Source organism: Oryctolagus cuniculus, chromosome 20 (assembly GCF_051225735.1).
Source record: "Oryctolagus cuniculus isolate XC-2025 breed Fujian yellow rabbit chromosome 20, ASM5122573v1, whole genome shotgun sequence".
NCBI classification, from domain to species: Eukaryota; Metazoa; Chordata; class Mammalia; order Lagomorpha; family Leporidae; genus Oryctolagus; species Oryctolagus cuniculus.
The window spans coordinates 47,626,077-47,639,170 of NC_142886.1; the positions used below are offsets into that span (position 1 = coordinate 47,626,077).

General features: G+C 58.3%; 1 protein-coding gene across 7 annotated transcripts in view; it reads right to left on the minus strand.

Annotated features, from left to right (window-relative positions):
* Positions 1 to 2,848: 2,848 nt before the first annotated feature.
* The window catches only part of BCL11B (BCL11 transcription factor B), an 86,616-nt gene continuing 76,370 nt past the window's right edge, over positions 2,849 to 13,094 (minus strand). For all 7 annotated transcript variants that reach the window (XM_089322550.1, XM_089322548.1, XM_051835203.3 and 4 more), the window contains one exon: positions 2,849 to 9,385. In XM_089322550.1, the coding sequence (XP_089178676.1) occupies positions 7,272 to 9,385 (2,114 nt within the window). In that variant the 3' untranslated portion in view covers positions 2,849 to 7,271. The remainder of the gene's footprint in view (positions 9,386 to 13,094) is intronic.

The window sequence follows — 13,094 nt, forward strand, 5'->3', positions numbered from 1 at the left end:
ACTCGTCCCCCAGGGAAAGCCCGACTTCCTGGCTGGTGGGTCAGTCCCTCGTGCCAGCGCCTCTCACTGCCCGTGTCACCCCGACTTCCGGTCTCCCTACATGACGTGCTGCTCTCCCTGAGCAAGGAACTCCTCGAGGGGAAAGATCAGACCAGAAGCCTCCCCGCGCGTCCAGGTCCGACGTCTGCCTCAGCCTCTGCTTTAGGCATTAAATCTACCTTCAAGTTTAGCCTGCTTTGACATCTTCAGCGCATCTCAAGTGCTATAAGACTGTTTTGACGACCATGCAGGGCAGGCAATTAGTGACTAAGGCCTCACCTGTGCACAAGAAAAGACGTTTCATCCTCCCCGGCCTGAAAGTTCCGTGAGCTTCGTTTAGATTCCCATCTCGTTAACACTTCAGAACCAGTTCTTTCCATCTCGCTTTATCGCCAGGGCAGAAAGGGCCGATTTCTAGTTCTGAACGTGGACCTGCAGCTCGAGAGCGAGGAGCCACAACCCCCAACGACGCAGGACCTCCTGTGCTTGAGAACCCCTCCTCACGCCGACAAAGGGTTTCCAGCGTCAACTTCCCATCAGCCTCGTTATTTGGGGCGCACATAGCGTCCTCACAGGGCTCAGCTCCCCGCAGAGTGGTGCCTTCCGGATTCCCCCTAACTCTTCATTTCACAAATGGGGAAACAAGGGGCCAGCACTGTGGCGTAGCAGGTAAAGCCACTGCCTGCCATGCTGGCACCCCATATGGCCGCCGGTTCAAGACCGGCTGCTCCACTTCCGATCGATTTCTCTGCTATGGCCCGGGAAAGCAGTAGAAGACGGCCCAAGTCCTCAGGCCCCTGCACCCATGTGGGAGACCTGGAAGAAGCTCCTGTCTCCTGGCTTCGGATCGGCTCTGCTCCGGCCGTTGCAGCCATTTGGGGAGTGAACCAGCAGATAGAAGACTTTCTCTCTCTCTCTCCCTCTCTGCCTCTCCTTCTCTGTCTGTGTAACTCCTGCTTTCAAATAAAAGAAATAAATCTTTTTTTAAAAAAATGTGGAAACAATGCAGAAAAAGGGAGGGACTGACCTGAGGGCCCAACCCCCTTACCGACAACCCAGTGACGAGAACCGGATTGAGCCTCTGCCTCGTCTCCCTGGCAACGCCCACCTTTGGCCAGGCCCTGGTGAGGGCCAACCCTCTCATCCCGGGCACCTGCTGGTACTCGGTCCAGGAGTTCATTCCCCAGCCCTCACTGGGGGGCCTGTCCCAGATGAGCACACCCCTGTGAGCTTCAGTCCTGCCCTCCGCACGCTTCCTGAGGCTCAGGCACCTCTGCTTGAAATCCAACCGCGGGGCAGAGCGGGAGCCCAGCGCCGAAGCAGGAGCCGCCGCGTCCCCTTGGCCTCTGCCAAGCAGGGCCGGGCTTCTGCTGCACAGCTGCACCCTGTTCTGGAGCTGGAGCTCAAAGCCCACTTCTGCCTGGCCGGGGGTGAAGCCGGGCCTGCGGTGAACGGAGAGCTGTTGGGGTGGGGACAGCACAGAGGAGCGGGCGTCCTGGCCTCTCGTCTCTCGGCAGGCAGGACCCAGCGAGCAGGTTCCACGCTGGGCAGCTGCCTCGCGGGGATTCTTGGGCTGCCGTACGGCCAGGGAGAGTCTGCAGTCTAACGCTTCTTGTCCCTTTAAGAACAGGGGACACAGGACGCCTCGACCCCTTCGCTCAGGGCTGGGCCCTGACTGTCACTCACAAGGGGGAACCAAAGACCCTGTGGGGCCCTGGCGGCCAGAAGCCCGCGCGTCCCTGCCTTCTTCTATCCTCGTCATGTTGGCTGCTCCACACCGAGACGTCAGAGCCAGGTTACTGTGGTCTCCCCTGCAAGCTTGTTTCCGACGATTCCCAAATCGAGTGCCCTCCAACCCGCTAACGCGCAGCGCGGTGGACAGCAAGGGGTCCTCCTGTGTGACCACGACAACACGCGTGTGGTCAGAGACCGCCTCTTCTAGCACCCGCCTGATACATCGGGGAGCGCGTGGAGTCTCTCAGCCCCCTGGGCAGGACCTCCTTCCCCTTGGCTGCTGACCCCCAGGTGGCTCCCAGGGGTCCTCACTGGGTATTCAGGAGACGTTAGCTCAGTCTGCAGCTAGACCTGTGGGGCAGGCATCGGGCACAGCCACGAAGCCGCTGCCTGAGACACCGCGTCCCCCTCCAGAGTGCCTGGGTTTTAGACCCAGCTCCGCTTCGGATTCCAGCGTCTTGTTCACTGCACACTCTGCCAGGCAGCGGGGCTGGTTCAAGCCGTTGGGGCCCTGCACCCAAGTAGCAGACTTGGCTTCTGGGATCCTGGCTTCAGCCTGGCCCAGCCCTGGCTCTTACAGGCAATTGACAAAAAAAAAAAAAAAAAAAAAAAAAAAAAAAAAAAAGTGGTAAATGAGAAGAAAACAAACCTCTGCCTCTGTCTTTTAAATAAACAAAAGCATTTTTAAAAAAATATCAATAAACTAGACTTTAGTCGTGCAGTTCCTAGTCCAGTGCTTTGTCTTCTACACCACTCCACTTGCCCTTGAACTTGGTCACCTGCAACTATGTCAAGGCCAGGACCCACCTCCAGAGACTCAAACGGAATCGGCCCGGGGTCTGGCCTGGGCATGGAGATTCCGTAAAACCCCCGGTGGTCCTGTGTGCACGCCGCGGGCGCTGTTCCAGATCACGCCGCTTCAGCGGAGAAGGGAACCGGTCTCGTGCCGCTGGTGCCTTTCTTCCCAGACCCGAGCTTCCGGGGCCAGGTCGGGAGGAAGACGCAGAGTCCCTCAGCTCCCCCCTGGAGATGAGTTACCCTCCCCCACTTTCAACACACACAGCAAAGGACAAGCTTTGGCGATCAAGGTAAATGTCCAATTTATTTTTATAACTTGAAACCAGAACCAACTTGGTTTTGAACAAGCGTACAAATGAAATGGGAGACACATGCTGAACTCAACATTGTGACATTAAGGGGGAAAAGAGGCCCAAAATCTTGTACAGAGAATAAAAGGAACAATAAATATTTTTACTAAGCCATATTGAAATGACCCCCTGTCATCTCAACATTTTATCCATAATAAAAAAAAAGTGCCCGTTTTTTAAACAAAGCACAAATACCAAGCAATAATAAATAGTTCCAAACTTGTAGTAAAAGACAAACCTCCAAGTAAACAACAGAAGCTCATTCAATAAGTAATAGAAAAGGTAATAAAAATATTTCGCCTTGCCAGTACAAATGCAAACAACTTAGATCAATGGAACTTGGCTTTGCCGGGCCGAGATACAAAGAAGCACCAAAATCACAGGTTTGCCGCGGTCAGCACAGCCTTCGACCGCCGGGGACCAGGACCGGAGGAAAGACGCATTTCCTCACTTTTCACATTTTGCTTAGACTAACGCAGTCTGCTCCTCTCCCCACGAAAGACCCTCGAATGGCAAGCGGCAGGTTCCCAGTTGGGGCAGCTTTGGGCAGAGTTGTGGCAGTGCGGAATCAGCCCGAGCTCGGCGGGGTGGCCGACGCCGGAGGGCCGGAGGGCCGGGCCGGGTGCTCAGGCTCAGGTGCACAGCACCGGACACAGGCAAGCTGCTCTCCCTGCAGGCGCCGCAGGCACCCAGCCCGTGCCTCGGGATGGCTTAGTCCTGGCGATTCTGGGTGAGCTGGTGGGCGCTGCTAGCCTCTCACCCTACATGGGCACCGCCGCGGAGGCTGTGCAGGGCCCCCCGGGGCTTCCACGGGGGAGGGCGGCCCCTGGGTATTCAGGTCCAGCGGGTGGGAGGCCGGAACCCCGGATTCGGCTCCCACCTCCTCCCCTCCCTTCTCCCTTTGCAAGGGTGAAGTGGCAAGGAGCTAAACGCTCATCCCACAGAAGAGCGCCCAAAAGTTAAAGGACTGCCTCCAAAGGATGCTGGGAAAATAATGGTTTCTGACATTTCCTGAAATAAAAAATGGCTTCCTGATATACGTATTTAAAAAAAAAAAAAACGTATTATTCCCTCATCCAAAAAAAAATCACCATTATCTTAAAGCTACTTGGCTTTACACACAGAAAAGGGGAGTGGGGGAGGAATGAAGGAGAAAGAAGAGGAGTCAAATGCAAATGGGAAGAACAGAGAGAGGACACACAGAGGCTGGGGGCAGGGGGACGGCAGAGGAGGAGGTAGGGGAAGGCACGGGAGGCAGCCCAGGCCCTCAAGGACGCAGGGGGAGAAGCAGCAGAGCAAGGCAGAGCAGAGGCCGCCGACCGGCCTGGCAGGGTCTCCCTCCGGACACGGACACGCCACCTGCCTGGTCTCACGGCGCTCGCCCCACGCCTCCCGCACCTTCTGGTCCTGCAGCTGGGTGTGCCGCTCTCTGCCCCCAAGGGCGGGAGGTGCTGGTGGGGCAGGGAGGGCACCTCTGTCTGGCTGCCTCCTCCGGTGCACCCGGCCTCTCGGAGCGAGGGAGACTCCGAGGGATGGAACCGACATCCTTCCACCCCACACGGACGGAGAACTGCCCATCCGGCCTGCTGCGGCCACACCGAGGAGCCTTGATGCAAGGTTCGGGGCGTTCGGAGCCAAGCCCGCCGGAGCCGATTCCGACAAAAAAACACAGGGCTGAGACGACTGGTGAACCGAGCGCGGACACCTTCCTCGTGTCCCTTCTCAGGGCGTCAGACAACCCTTGCTCTCCTGCACAGTAGGGCTGGACATACAAATTTTTTTTTTTGCAATATTTTATCCTGCCAAATTAAAAAAATATATTATGGCAGCCTGTTTGTTTTTGTTTTTTTTTTCTTTTTATTTCCAAATTCACTAACAAAAAGGTACATTAAATCCCTTTAAAAGGACAAGCTTACAGTTAAAAAATTACAAGCTCCAGTAAAAATACAGCAAGTGCCTACATCATATGAACCAACCAATATATCCATTCCAGAGGGAGGAGGGAGAGAAAAATAAGTTCAGGGCAGAAATGTGATTTTTTTTTCTGCAAAGCAATAACAATATTAAGCACTTTTTTTCTACATACTTTTTCTACATGGTGTAGCAATCCCCTTTGAATCCCCAAATACAAGTTTCTATACATTTTTTTTTCCGAAATAAAAATTCAACACCCAAGGCAGAAAAAAATTTACTAAAACTCCGACTTTACAGTTACTGTGACAAGAACAAATTTATAGACCCACCATTTAAATTTTACTGCAACATTTTCAAGGAAAAGAAAAGTTTTTTTTTCTTGTTTTGTAAAATGCCCAGGCATTCTCGATTATTACAAATACTGGTCCACTTTTACAGTAATCAAGAAATTTTAATATATATAATATATACTAAAACCCCGTCACCAAAAGAAAACAATATACACGCAGCCGCTGTGGCATTTTGTATAACCTAGTAAGCAAACTTTGAAAAAAAAAATGATCGCTCCAACACACATACACACAATTTTTTTTACCCTTGTATGTATCCAATACTGTAAACGTATTTTTAAGACAGAGTGCACTAAATTTAACTTTAGAAAAAATTAGCCGTTGTTCCTGAATTGTTTTTATTTTCATTCAACGATAGCAACATGTAAGTTCAGCAGTAAGTTACCTCCGCTCCACATCTAAGCAGCGTTGTCCCAAATGCAAAAGGGGTTGTGTACAGTTCAGCTCGCGATGTCCAAGGTTGTGCTGGGTTTATTTCTTCATTTGATTGGGTCTTCTATGGCATTTTCATGTCCTCTCTCTTCAACCAGGATTTTTTTTTTTAATTTAAAGTAAATGTGGCTTTTCTCGTTTTACTTTTTTAAAAAGTCCTTTCATTTCAAAAAAAAAAAAATTTTGCATTTGTCTCAAGAGACTCGGATAGGAAGATCAGTTTTCAAGGCACTCACGTCAGATTGGGTGGCAGCAGAACTGTCCAGCAAGTAACTTGATTTTGTTCTTTATAGTGCCAGCATTGTGAATGCCACGCTTAGCAACACTGACACTCAATCTCGCTGTCCCTTAGAGTTCAACCCACCTCTGGGCCAAAGAGAAGAATATGTTGCAATTTCTTGTTTAGAAGCCATTGAATTTAAATGCAAACAAAAGCTTTTAAAGTGCGGGTCAACAGAATCCAAATGTCTAATCTTAACAGTCCAATGCTGAGCTCCTTCCAACCTAACGAGAGGGGGAAAACTGGGAAGCAGCACGGGGGGCCCCAGTGGCGGGGTCTCTCCCCTTGCTCTTCCAGAGAAAGGGCAGAAATTCCTAGGGTTCCTCCCCCTGTCCCTGCAGCCCGGCCAGCTCAGCGTGCACCGACTGCCTCCCCTGGCTACCAGGCCACGTGACTTCCCGGCAAAGGATCGGCCACCACTGCTGGCACCGTGGGACATGGGGCTTCCGTGGTGGGAGTTGGGGGAGAGGGCCTGTGGGGCCAGAAGTGGCCAGAAAGAACTCACTTACAGGCCACTGACCCACAGGGGGCCGGGCCGTGGTTTGGCCTCCCCTGGGGCACAGAGCAGAGAGGGCACCCAGGACAGCATCTGTGGGCAACACCCAGCTTCAGACCCCTCTCCGCCCGCCCCCCCCCGTGGTGGTGGTGGGGGGTGCTGAGTTTGGGGTGCCGCCCCCCAAGTTTCCCTTACAGAACGGTGAGAGCTGAAGTGAACACAGAAAAGGCCTCTGTGAGTCGGAGCTCCTGGGCTGCGCCTCCATTCCACTTCTGAAACAAAGTGCTACAACGTTAGGGATTGTTATCCGCTGACATGCCCCCAAAACGAAACAAAACAAAAGGCAGAAACCGCATGCCACATTTCATTTCAGGCCAAAAAAATGTAAAAAGGAAGGAATAAAATAGTAAACAACTTCAAAATCGTTGAAGTGTTGGCTTCTTCACAAGAAATTACACATGCTTAGCTTAAATCTCAAAAAAGCAGCGCCCCTACCCCAAATTATAATTTAAAACATTCGGCTCCCTCCACACTGCTTGCGAGTCATTGCTCAGGCTACTACGGGGTTTGTTTGTTTTAAAAAAAAAAAAAAAAAAAAAAAAACGAAGAAGGGACGGATACCCAACAAAATTTCTTAAAGGAATTTAAACAGAAGAGAATAATAATTAAAAAAAAAAAAAAGTACCTGCACATGCCAAAAAAAAAATTACAAAACCCAATAAATACAGAAATTATTGCACAGTTAAAAGGCTCCACAATGTTCAGTGCCTCCATCAACCCTCGGGTCTCCGTGCGACTTGGCAGACACGGGTCGGGCGCGCGCGCGGGGCGGCGGGCGCGCAGGTGCGGGGCGCACGGGCGCGCGCGCGCGCCTGCGCTCAGCTGCGCTCGGCCTGCTCGATCTTGACGTCGTTCGTCAGCAAGTGCTCGCCGTGCCACTTCTTCATGTGTTTCTCCAGGGTGCTGTAGACGCTGAAGGGCATCTGGCAGATGTCGCAGCGGTACACCTCCTTGCCGATCTGCCCGTGCGTCTTCATGTGGCGAGTCAGCTTGCTGCTCTGCGCGCACGCGTAGTTGCACAGCTCGCACTTGTAAGGCCGCTCGCCCGTGTGGCTGCGGCGGTGCACGGTGAGGTTGCTGCAGTTCTTGAACACCTTGCCGCAGTACTCGCACGTGTCGCTCCGGCGGCCCTCCTTGGAGCTGGGCCGCCCGGGGCCCGGGCCGCCCAGGTGCGGCGTGCTGCCGCCGCTGGCCGTGCCGCTGCGCCCGGACAGGCCGCCGTCCAGCAGGTCCCCGGGCGGCGTGGAGAAGCGCAGGCTGCCGTTCTCGGACGAGTGCTCCGACGACGTGGCGAAGGGCGACTGGCGCGCGTCGGTGAAGCCCAGGAAGGGGTCCTTCATGAAGTGGCGCGACGCGGCGTAGCCCACGAGCCACTGCGAGTACACGTTCTCGGAGGGGATGAGCGCGGCGGGCGGCAGCTCCAGGTCCTTCTCCACCTTGATGCGCTTGGCCGCGCTGTTGAGCCCGGGGCTGGGCAGCGGCGCGGGCTTGCGCGGGAAGAGCCCCGGGAAGGGCTCGGCGGCCGCCGGCGCGAAGCCGCCCCCGCGCCCGTTGACCGCGCCGCCCGCGCCCGCGTCGCCCGCGTCGTCCTCGCCGCCGCCGCCGCCGCCGCCGGGGTCGCCGCCCGCGCCCACCGCGCGCTTCAGGAAGGCGCCGCGCTTCTGCTTGTCGGCCAGCAGCTCCCCGTAGGGCGGCGGCAGCGCGCCCAGGCCCACGTTCTCCATGACCTTGCCCAGCACCAGCGCCTTCTCGTCGGCCAGCGCCTTGGCCGCGCCGCCCGCGCCCGGCAGCCCGGGCCCGCCGCCCGTGCCCGCGCCCAGCCCCGCGCCCAGCCCCGCGCCCAGCGCGCCGCCGCCGCCGCCGCCGCCGTTCTCCCGGTTGCGGCTCAGCTCCGAGTCCATGCTGAAGCTCGACTCGGGCCGGCTCTCGTTCTCCAGCAACAGCTCCTCCTCCTCCTCCTCCTCCTCCTCGTCCTCCTCCTCGGGCTCGGGGCCCAGCGACGGGTCGCTCTCGTGGTGGCGGAAGTCGCCGTCGGCCGCCTTGAGCGCGTCGCCCGCCAGCTCGCTGGTGCCGGGCTCGGGCGAGCTGGCGGCCGACAGCCCGTCGTCCGAGCGCCCGGCCAGCGAGCCCGCCTTGTGCATGTGCGTCTTCATGTGGCGCTTGAGCTTGCTGGCCTGCGAGCACGCGTGGTCGCACAGCTGGCACTTGTAGGGCTTCTCGCCCGTGTGGCTGCGGCGGTGCACGATCAGATTGCTCTGGAACTTGAACGTCTTGCCGCAGAACTCGCACGACTTGCTCTTGGCCGGCGGCTGCGGCGGGGGCGTGCCGCCGGGGGGCATGGGCGGCAGCGGCGGCGTGCCGAGGAACGGGGACTTGGGGCCGGGCTGGAAGGGGTTCAGGAGCCGGTGCATAGGGTTGCCGCGGCCTGGCGACACAGGTGGCGGCGTGGAGCTGTTGCCCGCCAGCTCGCGCAGCCGCCGCGAGAAGTCCATGGCGGGCGAGTCCATGGCCATGGGGTTCAGGCGCATGACTCGGTCGAAGGCACTGGGGTGCTGGGCCACGAGCCCCATCTCCTCGGCGCTCAGGCGGTGCGCGTCCAGGTGGTGGCGCGGCGGCGGGCTGAAGAGCGGCGGCGTGCCGGGCAGGCGGCCCTCGCCGAAGCCCGGGTGCTCGCGCAGGATGGGGCCCGTCATGCGCAGCAGGTTGAAGGGGTTGCTGTCGCCCAGGAAGTTCATGAGGGGCGACTGCGCCACGGCCTCGGGCCCCAGCGGCGGCGGGATGGTGAGCCGCGGCGTGAGCGAGCTGCTGGCCGGCCCGGGCTCCAGGTAGATGCGGAAGCCGTGCGTGTTCTGCGCGTGCTGCAGCAGGAACCACGCGCTGGTGAAGGGCTGCTTGCATGTTGTGCAAATGTAGCTGGAAGGCTCATCTTTACCTGGGGAGACACGCGGAGAGAAAGGTCAGAGAGGCCGTGAGTCGCGGCAGGGGGGCGCAGGTGGGCGCAGGTGGGCGGGTGGGTGGGGCCGGGTCCTCACCTGGCGCGCAGGCCGCCTGGGGCTACGCCTGGGCCTAGCCTCTTCCAGGTGGGGGCCTTGCATCCTCTGGGTGTCTGGGAGGTGCCTGACCCGGTATAAAAGACCAGCGGGTGCACTGAGCCATCCGGGCCCCTGTGTGTGTGGAACCACCTGGACCACATGGACTGGGTGGGCCTCTGGTGGAGTCCTGGGGGCTGTCCCGTGCCACCTGGGATGCACAGCAGGACTCCAGCCTGCACCTGCTGGGTGCCAGAAGCACCCTCTGTCCCTGGTCACCAGGGCTGGACATTTCCAAGCAGCGCTCCCCACCCCCACCGGAAGGGGGCAGGGCAAAATCCCAGCCCCTGAGAACCTCTGCTCCGGCCACTTCTGAGTGGAGGAAGCTTTACAAAAACACGAACTTTGTTCCGTGAGACTTGGCTGGGAATCCAGCGGTAGGATGGTCTAGGGAAACCCTAGAACCCGGGCCAGGGTCTGCGGGGAAGACGGCGCCCCCACCCCGTGTCCTGCACACAGCCCAGGCACCCTCCCTCACCCCCTGCAGAGGGCCCTGGCACTGCCAGCTCGCGGAGGAATGAGAGGACGCGTGCGGTCTGACAGGTAGGCGCCGTGAGCAGCGGCAAATGTTGCTGCATTTGAAACTGGCAGCAAATCGCGGTGGACACGGGGGGCGTGTGGCCAGAATGTCACGGTCTCTGGCACGTCGTGGGGCAGGCACAAAATGGAGGCTGAACATTACACCCGGAACCCTGCTCGCGGCAGCCCTCCTCAACTCTGGGTGATGGCGCGCGCTCCAGCCCGAGCCACTCCTAGTGCTTTACAGGACAGACAGGTGTGGGCAGGCCCTGTCTTCCAGCACCAGATTCACCGGCCGGGAAGCCAAGGGAGGGAACGGGCATCCCGGCTCAGCCCCAGGACAAGATGCCGACTCTTCTGTCTTTCCAAACTTTCCCGGACCTGAACACTGGACACTCCCTGGTGAGGCCAGCATGCAAACTGACCATCCTACCCCATACCAGGAAGGTGATGGGCCAGGGGGCACACAGGGCCTCTGAGACCCCGTGCAGACCGCCTGCCTCTGTTGTCCATGCACTAACTGCGTTCAAGGGCTGCCCCCTTAGCGGTGTTCAGAGGCACAGGAACCGCCATGTGCACAGCAGCCTTAAGGACCAGGTGCCCTGCGTGCCGCCCAGTTTCTGAAGAGCCAGGACCCCAGGGGACATGGGGGGGGGGCGTAGCAGAGGGGGCTTCCTGCTGTCCCCTGGGCAAGAGCTGGAGCCACCGCCCAGGACCAGGGACCCAGCCACGCCTCTGGTGCTACACAGGGGTCGTGTCACCCTCTGTCCTATGTTGTGTCTGTGTTTGCTGTCTCGATGACAGGAGATGGGCAGCAGGACAGAAATGAAGTTTTTTCTGAAGTTGCGGTGGGCAGGGGGTCTCTGCCCAGGGCGTCTGGGGCATCTTGCTCACACCAGTTCCCCACGCGGGAGCACCCGAGGTGCGTCCCCCCACCTCCAAGGGGGCAGGGAGCCCCTCCACGTGCCTGGCCGCCCTGACGCCCACCAGGCCCTGACCCTCACAGCAGAGCCACCAGCTGCCCCGTTCACACCTCTCCTCCCGTGTTTTAGGGCAAAGCAGAATAAATTAACCACCAAAAGGACGACAGATCCCTTTCCTATCCGTCCTGCAGGGCCGTGGGTCTGCGCCCTGACCAGGGCCGCCCCCCTACCACCCACCGCTCTGCTCTGGCCACCTCCCCTCCCCCGCCTCTTCCTCACCACCTTCTTCTCCCTTGATCTGCAGCCACACGTTTTCTAGAAAGTTCTGTGGCTGGAGGAATGTGGCTATCAGGCAAACGCAGAACCCACAGGCAGGCCAGGAATGAAGCCTGCTCTTCAGCCGAAATGGCAGATTTTTTTTTTTTTTTACTCAAAATGGCATCTGCCAGGAAACATGTAACTGCATGTCTGAAAGAGCATGATGCTTCCACTTCTTGTAACAGAAAAATATCCTCCTAAAAGGCTGGCTTGGAGCGCGTGGGCCGGGTCACTGGCCGCTGTGTTCACTCACGGGGTCGGATTTCAGGGCCGGGCTGGGCAGAGGGGCCCCTGAAAGACCCCCTGGCCACAAAGGCCCCCCTGGGGACTCCCGCCACCCCTCCCCCTTTCCTCCTCACTGGCCTGTCAGCACTGCACGGCTACCTGTGCTAGGACCCTCAGCAGTGTCAGAAACCTCAGAGAGCCACCCGGAACATTCTCCTTCCACTAGAAAACTCGCCGAGAGGTCTGAGCACACGACACAGTCACAGACGGCTCGGGGAGCGGGCTTCCAGGGATGCGGGGCCGGCCCCTTCCCGGGGTGACACTCGGCCTGGCTGCCACCCCCCCGGGAGCTCAGGGTCTCCTGCCCGCCGTGCTGCTACTGGCTGAAGGCGCCAGTTCTGGGTTGCTTCGAAGTGACTCAGCCAGCAGTGTGAACCTGGCCAGGTTTTGCTAGCTGAGTCACAGCGGGCAGCCGGAACCAGGGCCTGCCGCCTGCAGCCCCCTCCTCCATTGGAGACCCCTCCCCGAAAGCCCTCGCTCAGGAGCTCCCTGGAGGGCGGCCTGGGTTCCGGCTCTGCCTCGAGGCTCCCAGAAGGATGAAGCCAGTCAAGTAAATGCAGCCACGAGCCTTGATTTTCTCATCAGTAGAATGGGAGCAAGGCACCTGCCTCCAGAGGGGGAGATCCTGCCCCTACAAATGATTCCCTTTGGTTTTTGTTATCCACCCTTGAACCTGGCCCTGGGTGCTGATGGGGGCCTGTCAGGCAGACTCCGGCAGGACCTGAACCCGGGAGGAATCGCAGCACAGCGGCCTCGTGCCCGCCAGGTTCCAGGGAGGCAGAAACCTGCACCGTGAGGAAACCTCATTTTTTACGATGACGCTCGGGACGCGGCAGGCAACTGGACTCCAATAAACGCTGCTCTCTCTGCCACAGGCTTTTCTTTAACGAGCATTTAAATGATTGCTCCTCCTCGTTATGCCGGCTGCACTAATAATACCAATAAAGGTATCGGGGATATTTAATAAAAAACACACCTTAACTGAATTATTAGTCAATGGAGACTCCCCTGCGCAGGGGCTGGGTCGGAGTGTGGCTCCGGCACGGCCAGCCCACGGCCACAGAGCACTCTACAGCCGGCTTGGCGCTTGCACCAGTGCTCACCGCGGCCTCTGAGCGGGGCCGGGCAAGGCTGCAGTCCTGCCAGCACACCAGGAGCTGGGAGCTGCGTCCCACAGCCAGAAGGGCAGGGCCCCGCCCCTCTGAGGCCATCCTGAGCCCAGCAGGACCCCCACCGCCTCCCAGCACAGAGCACACACCCCACGGGGTGGGGCGGGAACCTGTCCTCCTGTGTGCACTGGGCAGCGCCTGATCCACAAAGCAAACGGCCAGGCAAGGGGTCTTCCCCACGCCCTCTACCCGTCCCTCGAGGGAAGCGCTCTGACGATGCTCGGATGGAACCCGCTCGGGTCTGCCAGGGGCCTCCGCCCCGGACAGAAAACAGGAGGCATTTCCAGACCCAGCTGCAACCCGTTACCTGGGAGGCCTGGTCACGGGGCGGTGAGACG